Consider the following 12885-nt stretch of genomic DNA (forward strand, 5'->3'; position numbering starts at 1 on the left):
TCACCTAGACCATTATGTATCAAGTGTGCTTTTCCAGGCCGTGGCATCCTCTGTTTGTGGAGTTGTGGTGGTGGTCTCCTGCAGGCATGATGTGATGAAGGCAGTCCATCCTCTTGCTTCCTGGTATGCCTGGGTTGCAGGAAGCTACTTCATTTATGATGCAATAGCAATGTATCAGGTGAGTTTTTAGGGATGTTGGAGAACTAACTACCTTAGTAATCAGTCCTTGAATATACAGTCGAGTCGTGTATGGCGCGGTTAATTGCTTCTGAGTAACGGCCGCGTCATAGGAATAACTAAACCTATGGAGAAAATACAATTTGGTTCTGGCCCTTGCCATTTTGCCACACCCACACTTTTTTTTTTTTTTTTTCGTTCTAGCCCGAGTGCACCGGTAGGCATTATCTGCCTTTTGATGTTGTTCAGTCCGACCCCATGCTCACCACCTTATCCACCCGGCCACTGCCAACACCCACTTTTTCACTCAGTACGTAGCTATGGGGAAAATATAATTTGGTACTGGCTAGCCGCCATTTTATCCCACCTGCGCTCACATACAGGGAAAATTCATTGTTTCCCGCCTATCACTCTCTCAATCCTCCTGATGACGTCCAGTTTCTGCTCGTATGTCAGTGGCCGAATCTTGCCCGTGGGTTTCCCAGCAGACTTGCAAGCCATTGCATGTGCAGCACGTGCGTGGTAAGTGAGCCGACTCCTTGCCGTGCGTGGGCCGGGGGGTTGACTAGGGCCGCTTTCACAGTGATTTTGTTTGTTTAGATCGTTACCAATGGCGGCGATCGCTGCTATAGTATTTCCACGTAAAACTGGCCAAGGTGTAGTGGCGACTGCGGGGTTAGCCTAGCCCCACACTTTCAACTTGAACCTCTTGCTTCCTCTGCAGCCACCACTACCTCATAGGCCAGTTTCATGTGAAAAACTATAGCCTCCATCGATTGCCGCCATTGGTAACGATCAAAACAAACAAAATCACTGTGAAGAGAGAGAGAGAGAGAGAGAGAGAGAGAGAGAGAGAGAGAGAGAGAGAGAGAGAGAAATCCTCCCAGAAACCAACCCAACCGCCATGAGATTTTCCACCTCAGAAAAAAAAAAATCCAACCTGGCAACTCTGCGGTCGTTTGGCTAGGGGAGACCACAAACTGAGTCATAGATGGTTTTAACTGCGTGATTTGAACACATGGTTCTAAAACCATACCGCGTCATAGGAAACCGCGCCTTATGAATCCGCGTCATACGCGACTTGACTGTATCTTTGTCATTTAGAGCCATTTTGCCTTGATGGATGTTGGGCCACTATCAGCTATTAGCCTCTTCTCATTAATATCTTGGTCCATTATTTATTTTTATTATTATTATTATTATTATTATTCAGAGCTGGGATTCTGTAGAAAAAATCTACCACCGGTATCGGTAGTCGGTAGCGAGCCGCGTCCAATCGGTATCGGTAGATCGGTAGATTTTTCAGAAATCTACCGATCGGTATAGATTCGGTATCGGTAGATTAAAAAACTCTATAATTATATAATAAAAAAATGCTTTTAAAGGCCCATAACACACTTTTTAAGTTATTTCTCTCTTATTTCGGTTAACTTAAGAATAGAAGTAAATTAGAGTCTTTTAATACCTTTTTTAAGTTCAAAAATACATAACTTATTTAATAAATGAATTTCTCCCTCAAAAAATAAACATCAAACTGAAAAAAAGTTAAATTTAAACAAACTAGACAATACAGCATTATTTATTAACTTTCACAAAATAAATTTCTTCCCAACACAAAAAAAAATTACAACTGAAGCAGTCTTGAGCCTCCTACTCCAGGTCGGTGTCGGCGCCCTTCTTGAGGTCCTCCTTGAGGAATGTCTTGAACTGCTCGCTGTTGCCCTTCAACATCACCAACTGCTCAAAGTTGTTGGCAGTCAGGGAGGACCTCTTGGGGCGGAGGATGTTGCCGGCGGTGCTGAACAACCTCTCAGCGGCAGCGGAACTGGGCAGGGAGGTGTTGTATTTGACAAACAAAAGGAGACGCTGCCTCCACACCTCACCTCTCCCCCACGCTGCCTCACACGTGACACTGGCTTACGTGACTAGCCTCACTCTGCCGCGTCCCTCTTACAGGGTTCACACACTCCTACACACGGGCCCCGCCGCGCCACATACAAAACACTCACTCAACACACAGCATATCCTAACCTCTGGTTCGTAACAATATGATTAAATAGTTCACTGACTTGATCAAAACTTTTTTAATGTAAAATAAAGTTTAAAAAAGGAAAATCACTTGAAAAGTTAAAAGCACAAAACGATTAAGTGCTGCTGCCGCGGCGGGTGGACTTAAAAACACTGCCACTTAAAACACTAGGCGATGAGGCTGAGCACGTTGTCGAGAGCGTAGGAGCTAGAGCGTAGGTGTAGGCTACTCGCGTCGGCAGGCCAAACAAGAGTGGGGCTCCCGCCAAAACTTTTGGCGGGAGCGAGAATCTGCTAGGTCGTGGCTGCCTCTGATTGGCTGAGAACGCCCAGAACGGCCGGTGATTGGCTAAGCGTGATGACGTCAAAGTAATACCTGGAATTTCCTGCTAACTGCTTCCCATAGATGCGCTCGAACGTGTTGAAACTTGTCCGTTTCATTTTGCCGGGGTCGTCTTCTCTTAAGTCTTAACAAAAAAGTCCCGCGCTCGCTTTTTCAATCTACCGATACCGATTGACTGCCAATCATGCGATCGGTAGCGGTATTCGGTAGTTTCTTCAAAATACCGAATGATCGGTATCGGTAGCAGTAATCTACCGCCGGTAGTACCGATCCCAAATGTCAATCGGTAGTCCCAGCTCTGTTATTATTATTATTATTATTATTATTATTATTATTACTGTTATTATTATTATTATTATTATTATTATTATTATTATTATTATTATTGTTATTATTATTATTATCATTATTACTATTATTATTATTACAATCTATAACATTAATACGCTAAGGGCTGAGGGTTTGTAAGTGAAATTTGAGGCACTTAAACCCATTGTAGCAACACCAAATTTTAACCTCTTGGCTTGGATTTGGCCGAAGTTTATTCAGTTTTTTTTTATTACTATTATTATTTTTTTTTTTTTTAGGCACTTAAGGCAAGCGTCCGGGTAGGAACGGTGTTGCCATATCTCTGGTAAATATGCATGAATCACTCTGATTTTTATGTTATGAAATATTGACAACGTGTGTAGTGCAGTGATGGCCTGATGAGCGAGCCTCCCATAACCCATTCAGCGAATGGGGTACCTCTTTGGCCGACCCGGTAAGGATTGGCTCTCCCGTCACGCTGGTCGCGGGTTCAATCCCAGGCAGCCGGGAGACTAATAGAAAAAGAGAATAGAAAATCTCTTCATTAAACACGTACATCAATTTTAGACATTCAGCCCCATTCGAGCCCCCAACCCCGCCAGCCCCCAACAGCCCCTTCCGAAACTTACGAGTGTTATTCTGGCGTTATTGTTGGCCCCACAACCCTAATTTTTTTTATGATTAAGACACGTTTTGATGTGAATTGTTTCTCCATCATTAGATTTTTTTTATTTTAGCATTTTTTCGATTTTTTTGACCAAGAAAATATTAATACAAAATGACAGCTCTCATATATCAAAAAAGCAGTAACGGACATCGGATGAAAAAAAATATTCCTCTGCTTATTTGTTTTTGTTTAATTGAAATCAAGCTAAAACTGGCTCCAAAATAGATTTTAGAAGGGGAATAACTTATATTTTGAGATACGGGCCGATCAACTTTATTGATCGATCTTGCACTTGTTATAACACAGTAGGAAGTGTTTTCAGGTATACTGTGTTTTTTTATGATTATTTACAATCTGATAATACCATCAGATGTACAGTCATCCCTCAGACAGCACGGGGGTTAGGGACCCAGGACCCCCGTACTATTCGAAAATCCATATAAAATTAGTGCCCCCCCTAGAAACACTCCTGCGCACTCCTATGGAATCCGGGTCCTGCCTGGCTCATCTCACCCACGGGCCCAAGTTGCCAGTTATGCATTTTCTGCTGCAGTCACAGTGCAGTGTTATCACGCTGGGGGGGTCGAGGGGGGCGAAGCCTCCCACGTTAGAGGTCAGGTTATTTTAAGTTCAGTTGGAGTAGTTTAAATATGCGTCCCAAAACTACATAAAATTGAGGTTTAATATTGTATTTTGGAGGCGCGGAGTCAATCTCCGCAATTACCGCTCCGTATCTAATTTCAAGTATGATTTAGAGAGCAATAGAAATTGTGGTAGAGAGAGTAAGAGAGAGTGTGAGTGTGTGACATGGCTCGCTCACTGACAATGTGGAAGGGAGCACTGCCAGGATGGATCGTTTGCCAAGTGTGGTAACACTACAGCAGAAAATGCATAACTGACAACTTTCGCCTGTGGATAGAAACTGAGCCAGGCGGTATCTGGATTCCATAGGAGTGCCCACTCCTGGCCACCAATTTCTTGTTTAAGGTAAGAAAATGCCTACTTATGTTTATAATAGGTTAATTTATGAACAAACAGAAAAGGACGGCCTTTATCTTTACTCTTGCAGCACTGGCAGTTGCTGCGGCAAGAATTTCTTTTACACTATGATAGATGCAGCGAACACTGCTCTCATTCGTGTGGTATCCTCTCCTTACCGCAACTTAACTCATACCAAAACGTAACTTCTCCTAAATCTGAATTGTTCTGCAAGGTGAATACCTTTCTCGAACGACGAGCGGGAAATTTTAAAATCATAAAAAAATCTATGACAATCTGTATCAAATCGAAACCGTACTGTTGGAAACCATACTATTTGAGGGACGACTGTATTTCTAAGCATATCAGGCTCCTAGTCCCCCTCTGTCCTTCCTAAAGGCAAGGTATTATCTCGTCAAGTAAGGGGTATCAGAGTTGCGGGAGCAACTCTGATGCCCCTGTTGTAGTGGCGTAAATACCACTACAACAGGTGCCGGCGATCAGCTGATCCCAGCACAGGGAGTGGGGTGAGGACCGTTTCTCTGCACGTCTGCTCTGTTTCGTGTCTGCCGAGTGTGCATAGCCCTTGTATTTGGGGGGTACAAAAACATGTATGAAATTATGGTACGGTAATGTATCGTAATAGTACAGTACGGAGTCATTTTCCAGGTACGGTTTGGTGTTTTCCTAAGGTTCGAATTACAAAAAATATTACCGTACCGTACCGTACTACATGCCCTGGCCTACGGTAATTATCCTGCAGTTCCTCTGACCGGGTCTTGCAGACGTCATTAGTACCTGCATGAAGAACAAAAAGAGGGTCATTATAAGCCTCGGCAGAGACCTCTTTGAATGCAGCTGTAATGCCATCAACACCAGCTCCAGGGTAACAATGGATGTTTCTTTGTCGGGACACTCTTCCACAGAATTCAACCTCATGGTGGCAAAGCATGGAATTCCCAACCAAGAAAGTGCTTTGCTGCTCCTCCTCTTCTTCTGATATAGTGAATCTTTTGAACCAATGTGTTTGGTAAATATCATGCTGGTTAGGTCTGGCACCTCCTTTCACTGTAATGAAGCCTGTACTATCAGGACCACCTCTGCCAGACCTGTGACGATGCACTTTCAGCTGTTGTCGAGGCGTGGAGTGCAGGGCAAGTGGATGAAGGTGCAGCAGTAGTGGAAGATACGCCAATGATCGTCTGGACAAATTCCTGTAAACCCTCAACTGGCCGGGTTAATTCAGTAATTTTCTCCTGGCCAGCTGCCAGCTTCAAGCCTTGCTCCTGGAATTTTGTTTCCATAGGGACATCCTGCAGACGGAAGAATGACTATAAAGAAATGGGAGGAGAAATTACTTGAACATAATGAACACTTCTTCAAAGGCATTGTTACTGTATCTAGGGAAAAATAAAGAATGGTATGAGGGGTCAGCTTTTAGGGTGGGTCAGGTGATGAGGCGGCGGCAGTGGAGTTTATCCGGCAGGTGTGTGGTGGCGGGGCCAGTGGTAGGGGGGGTAAAACAAATCTCTAAGACATTTAGCTGGCATTGATTGGTAAATCCATTATTAATGCACAAACAACACAGCATTGCAATGGTGTTTACACAACTGTTAGGCAGGCATGACACGTGCTGGGGTTTGGCTGGGTGTGCGTGATTGGCTAAGAAGCAGCCTAAGAGTAAACGCGGCGTGCTGATTGGCCAGTCGACACGTGATGTTTATGCTATTTGAGCCGCCTCTGCTCGCTTGGCGCAAAGTGATATACCAGGAAAACCTGTTTTACCACGGAACATTCTACCTTATTTACAAAAGTTGGATGATTGGAAATTGCAGTATTTTCCCTGAAAACAAGAAAAAGGCTGGTGTGGTGTGGGCTGAGCCCCTCCTGTACGCAGGTCCTCATATGTTCTAATAAATCACTACAAGAGAAAAGGATGATCCTTAGTTGTCAGCCATTAATAATGCCATGTAGGCAAAGAGAGTGGTTTAATGGTGACTGGTTGTCTGGTGCTGCAGGACAACAGGAGGTAATTTGCTAATCATTAATATGCTCTAAGCACCTCACCTTGAAGATACTTCCCCTGAATGTGCCACAACTATGAAATTAGTATATATTGTAACATCAAGACCCAATCCATAAGGTGCACAACATGCAGTAAGTTGAGACTAAGAAGCCATATTATTACATGTCCATGACCATTGCTGGGCGTTATCGTGATAAGTTATCGCGATACTTTATCGATGATAACAAAATCGGGTTATCGGCCATCCGCTACTTATTTAAATATGTATCGGTATCTTTGTTACTGTTGTAACCAAACCAGCGATAATCGCTACTTTTTTCCGCCTCAGAAAAAAAAAACGTTGTCTCCTCCCTACTGCGCATGCGTGGCCCGGGAGCCCAGTGTTGTTTGAAAAAACTTTGGGGTATGAAATATCTTCGGTGAAAAGATTTCATACTTAGATCATCAACATTAGAACACTAGGTTATTTTTTTTATGTTAGACTCAAAAATCAATATATCAAAGAGAAAAATCATTTAACTTTAACCAAAAAATGATTATTCACTGCCTCAAATTTGATATTCCATATTCGTTTGTGAGCATGCCATGGTTTTGAAGGCACCCTGTGTTATACGTGTTATTTGGTGTCCCATCATCAAAAGCTAGCACTTTTGTTTACAAACACTGGTCTCTCGTGAACTGCGCATGTTTAGATCAGTAAGCGTAGCCCTGTACAGTTTCACAAATGTTGTAACCCACAATCCGGGCACACAGGGGAGACGACACACTGTTTGTATTAGTGACACTTGACTTAAAATTCTGGTACTTTAGGAGTATTTAAAGGAGTTCGTAAATGGGGTGATGAAACGGTGTCGCCTTTCTTATAAGTATTTTATTCTACCTTAATACTACTTAATATTACAAAGGGTAAATATATTGTTTAAACCAGCGACTGGCTTACGAGACTCAATGAGTCTTCAGGTTTTCTTTCACTATTGGTTACTGACGTTAGCACTGGTATAATATTGAGTAAAAACTCACACAATAAAGTATCACAGAAATATAATCCTAAATAAAACTAAGATAATAGAACACAATAGATATGTTAGATACGCTTTCCTCTATGGTAATTCTTCACTCCATACTCACAGTAGCAACGATGAATGTTCTACCCATGTTGTCTAGGGAAGGACAACTGAGTGTCCAGCAACGAACAGAGTGCTGGTTAATCTGAGGTCAAGCCTGGAGAAAATGCTTCTTATATAGGCAGACATCGCGAGGGTAATACGTCAGGCGTGTGAGTCATACATCAAACTCACACCGAGCTCATACAATAATCTACCTAACCGACATGCTTAATTCACGCGGTGACGCAGCTTTGTTTTCATAACATTTTGTTCCGCGGCTGATCGCGTTTTGGCCGCGGTGATTGTGTTTTGGCTTAGAGAGATAAGCGGGTGCGTTAATGGGCAATTACAATTGTGTATAGGTTGGTAAATGAACAGTGGGGACAATCATGTGTTGGAGTCCGTGTTGTGTTTTAGCGGTCGATACCGCTGTTGTCATCGGAAAATATTGCCGGTGAAGATGATGATGACACGAGTGGTGTCGCAGCCCTCGGGGCACCACACAAAGCTTTTTAACACATTAAGAGTTGCTGGAAGGCTGAATCAGACAAACAGTACCACCATCCTTGCTGTTTCTAGAACGATACTCTGTACATATAAATACAACTCGTACAGAGTGTCGTTCTAGAAACAGCGGGGATGGTGGTAGTGGTACTGTATGTCTGAATCAGCCTTCCAGCAACTCTTAATTACGGTTAACCCCTTCGCGCCGGATGTTCAAAAAGCCCGCCTGGCTGATATACGGCGTACTCGGCCGCGCACGGTAGCGCGCGGGAAACCTGAGCCAGCATGTATCTGCTTGTCGCCTCCGTATATTATGCTGCTGAAAGCCCTCATTACATGTATCCCGTATTTGCAAAGCAGCATACACGACGAGTCAACATATACTTGCTATGCATAATATAAATTGCGTCAACGCGAAATAAAATAAAAAAAGCGAAATAAAGAAAGGGGAGAAAGGGGCAAGGGGGAAAGAAATAGAGAAAGCAGATGATTGTGTAGAGGAGGAAGAATGTCGAGAAATTATCAGCGAGAGAGAGAGAGAGAGAGAGAGAGAGAGAGAGAGAGAGAGAGAGAGAGAGAGAGAGAGAGGTGGGCGAGACGTGATGGTGTCGGCGCCACCGTTGCCAGATTATCATACTCGTAGCCTCGTATTTACCGGTTTCTGAGCCATAACTATTGCCAAAACACACCAATAATTAACCATTCTAATGATAACTGTATATGAAGCCAATCATTGGGGTCGAGCAGACAGATTTTTGGGTCGGAAATTGGCAGACAGGAGGCCGAGTACGACAATCTGGCAACGTTGGTCGGCGCCTCAGTGTCTGAGAGAGAGAGAGAGAGAGAGAGAGAGAGAGAGAGAGAGAGAGAGAGAGAGAGAGAGAGAGAGAGACTTCCTAATTTAAGACACAAGGCGGGAAGAAGGTAGTGCATACTGTAGCTCATTTTTTGTGATTGGTGGGAACAAGGATGGTGGGAGGAGCAATAGGATTTCAAGGACAGCATACAGCGTCTTTACTTAGTAACCAACACAAAGTACGGGACAACTCAATAGAAGAAGAAACAGAATATAAATATGACGCCTACGTAGGCGTCATCGTATATGCTACTGGGGCTTCATGACGCCTACGTAGGCGTCATCGTATTGAAGGGGTTAAAAAGCTTTGTGAGACTGTACAGGTCTATGCTTGCTGGTCTGAGCCTGAGCTGTTGTGGCTTTTGTAAACAAAAGCGCCAGCTTTGGATGATGGGGACGCCAAATAACACAACACCGGTGCAGGCGTTTCTAATATTACCGTCCATAGGTACGTGTCAACGTGTGGTTTTCAGGTTTTGTAAGTTTTCTAAAATACAGATAATGAAAATTTGAATTCATCTATGTTTTTTTATTTGAAATATCAATATAGTATCGTTTTCGCCTATCGGACTTATCACTAGCTAGTATCGGAATTGTGGATTTATATCGGGTATCAGTTATTGCCTATATTTGTGTCTCCAGTTAACGAATATCGGTTCTCACTGATAAGGGTTTCCATTATCAGTTATCAGTTATTGAGGCTAGGGTTTTCTGTTATCGTGCCCGGCTATGTCCATGACCACAACAATTTCTCCGCAGGTCCACCTGGCAAGCTTGGCAGAAGTTCCCAAGAGGTTCATTGACCGAGTATGCAGCTACCTGAGGCGGAGGACACTCTTAGTTCTTCACCATGTTGTTGTGGCTTTTGTCCTTGTACCTGTGAGTATGTAGATCTTTATTTTCATACTGAAAGTTTTAAACCAGTGTAAGGACCAGATTTTTGCACTGCAAATAAGTTATGAACTACCTAGAAAAGGGCAGTAAGCTGTTTGTTGCATTCATGGGCCTGGAAAAGGCTATATTGGATTTTCAAAGGATGTATGGTGTGGGAGGCATTTATTCTAAGGGATCAGGTCTTTCTACACACATGTGAGTGCTTTTGTGAGCATGAGTAGGGAGCTGAGTGAGAATTTATATGTTGAAGTTGGTGTGGATGTGAAACAGTGGTGTGGTAGGTCATCATGGCTGTTCATTATTTACAAGGATGGTAAGCTCTGTATCTGAATGGCAGATGGTTCCCTTGTGTCAGACATAGATGGATAGAGGACTTGTGGGGCCGAGTACTCTGAGCAGTTTTACATGGCAGACCCTCTGAGTGGACAGCTTGCATCTGCTGGGGTGCAGGTAGCAGATGCTGGTCAGAGAAGCTGTGACAAGGATTCAATGCAGAGCTGCTGAATGCTGAAAGTGCAGCCATATTCAATGAGTGCATGCAGCATTCACTGCCATATGGCAATGTGGCACCATTCCTCCTGAGAAGAATAGGTAAAAGCAAATAGGGACTGCCAGTACTGCAGCACCTAACACTGTAGTGTGCCAGGCAAGTTGCTTGCCCATCTGTTGATCATGCAGATTCATAACCAGTTGCTGAAGCTGCAGAGACCTGAGCAGTCTGGGTTCATGCCTGGTAAATTAACAACTGACCATATCCTACCACGTAGCATACTGGTGGAGCACTAAACCATGTTCACTTGAGCTAGATTCCTGGCGCCTAGGCAAGTTTTTTTTTTTTTTTTTTTTTTTTTTTTTTAAGTCGCGGCCGATAGCGCCGGTAGGCTTCTTCCCGGTGGGTCCTGATGGTCGGCCCAAGGCTTCTTCCCGGTGGGGCCTGATGGTCGGCCCAGCCAGTTCTGGCGCAGGCGAGTGTTTATAGTGGCGCCATCTTGCATTGGCTCATGCTGCCCTCCTGGAGCTCATCTTCAATCCTAGAATCTAGAGTCCGGGTGTATAGGTGGTCTTCTGGACAACATGTGGGTAGTTTTAAGCCACTCGGTGGCGGCTGAAAAATCCCAGCTTGGTGGCACCGGGCGGGGATTGAACTCGCGTCCTCCTGAACGCGGTGCTGTTACTCTGTCAATTCAGCCACCGCCTGCCGGTGCAGCTGATTGGCTGCACCACTCTCTTGCAGACACTCATGTTGGACCACAGCTTGTATGCTCGAGTGAGACATGTTTTTTTTGTTATATGCCATAGCTCACCTCATGTACGAGATAGCCAGTTTTGGTTGACACCATGAGACTCAGCAGTGACTGTAGACTCAAGATACATTGTAAAATCTCTACAAAACAAAAAAGAAAATGGTATTACGATGAGTTGAACTGTGAAGATGTTAAAAAATGTTTATAACATGTTTACTTATGCTGGCTGTTTCAACAGTTGCTCATTTACTGCAGAAATATGTTACCACATTACGTAGGAAAATCTCTCGTGAACAAGATAGTGTGATCAGAATACAGATAAAGCTCCACATATTGAAAACACAGAGTTATTTATAGCAACATGTCACTCCCTGCAACCATCACGGCGCGCATGACACGCTGCGTGTGGAGGCAGAGTGAAGTTAGACTCTAAACAACTGCTGATCTCCCACTCTGTTGGTGTGGTGGTGACACATTTCCTTTTCACAGAATATCAGAATATCACATGTAAATGGTATTGTCAGTGATATGTATTTTCATGCTCTAGAACACTTACTTTGAGGGAATCATTGCTCCGTTCTGGGTATTTGCAGCGATACCTTCACACAGAAAAGGTGTTCAAGAGGTAGAGTACTTAGTGTCCTCATTTACAGGAAATCCTATACACGTAGGTCTGGCGAGGAAATTCGGATACTAAAGTGAAAAATATAGGACAATTTTCGGTTCACGAAAGACATGTCAGATATATGAAAAAGCACGACAGTTTCCGCCACTGTTTCAGCCGATGTCTATATCGGTCATGCGTCGTCAACAACCTCATGCACACTCTCGCCACTCGTGTTTTTATCTGCCTCCATCATGGCTCCCAAGCGCCCAGTCACTTCCTCCTCCTCTGAGCAGCCTCCAAAGAAAAAGCAGCTCAAGATCCTGACCCTTGAGAAGAAGCTAGAGATCATCAAACGCCATGAGGAAGGCCAGGGTGTCATTGACATCGGCGCGCCATGGGTCTTGCACCTTCCACGGTGGGGACAGTGACAAAGAAAAGGCCATTTACAAGAAGATGGTGACAACTGCTGCAGAATTTCCTTCAGCCTGCAGGATCACCAGAGTCAGGAGCGCCAGACTGGAGAAGATGGAGCAGTTGCTGGTGGCCTGGATAGACGACTGCAGTGCAAAGAAAATACCTATTTCGCTTGTCTGATTCAGGAACGGCACGCCCTGTGGGGAAGCATGCAGCCTGTGGACGAGGAGGCAGTGGACGACCCGGACCAGCCCGGACCTTCGCCAGGTTCGCCAGTCAGTCCAAGGAGCTGGAGGAGTTTAAGGCCAGTCGAGGGTGGTTTGACTGCCGAAGAGGGCCGGTCTCAGCAACGACGGCTTCAGGGAGAGGCCGCCAGCGCTGATAAAGAGGCTGCTGAAGCCTTCCTGCCCAGTTCTTGAAGGTGATTGAGGATGGTGACTTCTCCCAAAGCAAGTGTTCAACATTGATGAAACTGGCCTCTACTGGAAGAAGATGCCGCAAGGTGAGTACCAAAATTGAGCTTCACTGTTATTTTAGTTATTTTTGTCTTGAAACGATTATGAAAAAAATAGTGGTGTTGCGTCCGTTGTGTTAAAATTTACCAAAAATCCGCAGTGGCGTTGTCGTGGCTTGCTGGAGGGTTTAGTAGTTATTGTTTGCCTATTAAACCAGTGTTACCCAACCTGGGGGGCGCACCTCTTACGGGCCCGTAGGAGTATGTTTCAGAGGGGG

At 44.3% G+C, this 12885-nt stretch overlaps 1 protein-coding gene across 6 annotated transcripts in view; it reads left to right on the forward strand.

The window, feature by feature from the left end:
- Positions 1 to 12885, forward strand: part of LOC126990537 (TLC domain-containing protein 3A-like) — a 63078-nt gene that overhangs the window by 22443 nt on the left and 27750 nt on the right. For all 6 annotated transcript variants that reach the window (XM_050849136.1, XM_050849133.1, XM_050849134.1 and 3 more), the window contains 2 exons: positions 38 to 178; positions 9754 to 9873. In XM_050849136.1, the coding sequence (XP_050705093.1) occupies positions 38 to 178; positions 9754 to 9873 (261 nt within the window). The remainder of the gene's footprint in view (positions 1 to 37; positions 179 to 9753; positions 9874 to 12885) is intronic.

The sequence above is a fragment of the Eriocheir sinensis genome, unplaced genomic scaffold (assembly GCF_024679095.1).
Source record: "Eriocheir sinensis breed Jianghai 21 unplaced genomic scaffold, ASM2467909v1 Scaffold172, whole genome shotgun sequence".
Lineage (NCBI taxonomy): Eukaryota > Metazoa > Arthropoda > Malacostraca > Decapoda > Varunidae > Eriocheir > Eriocheir sinensis.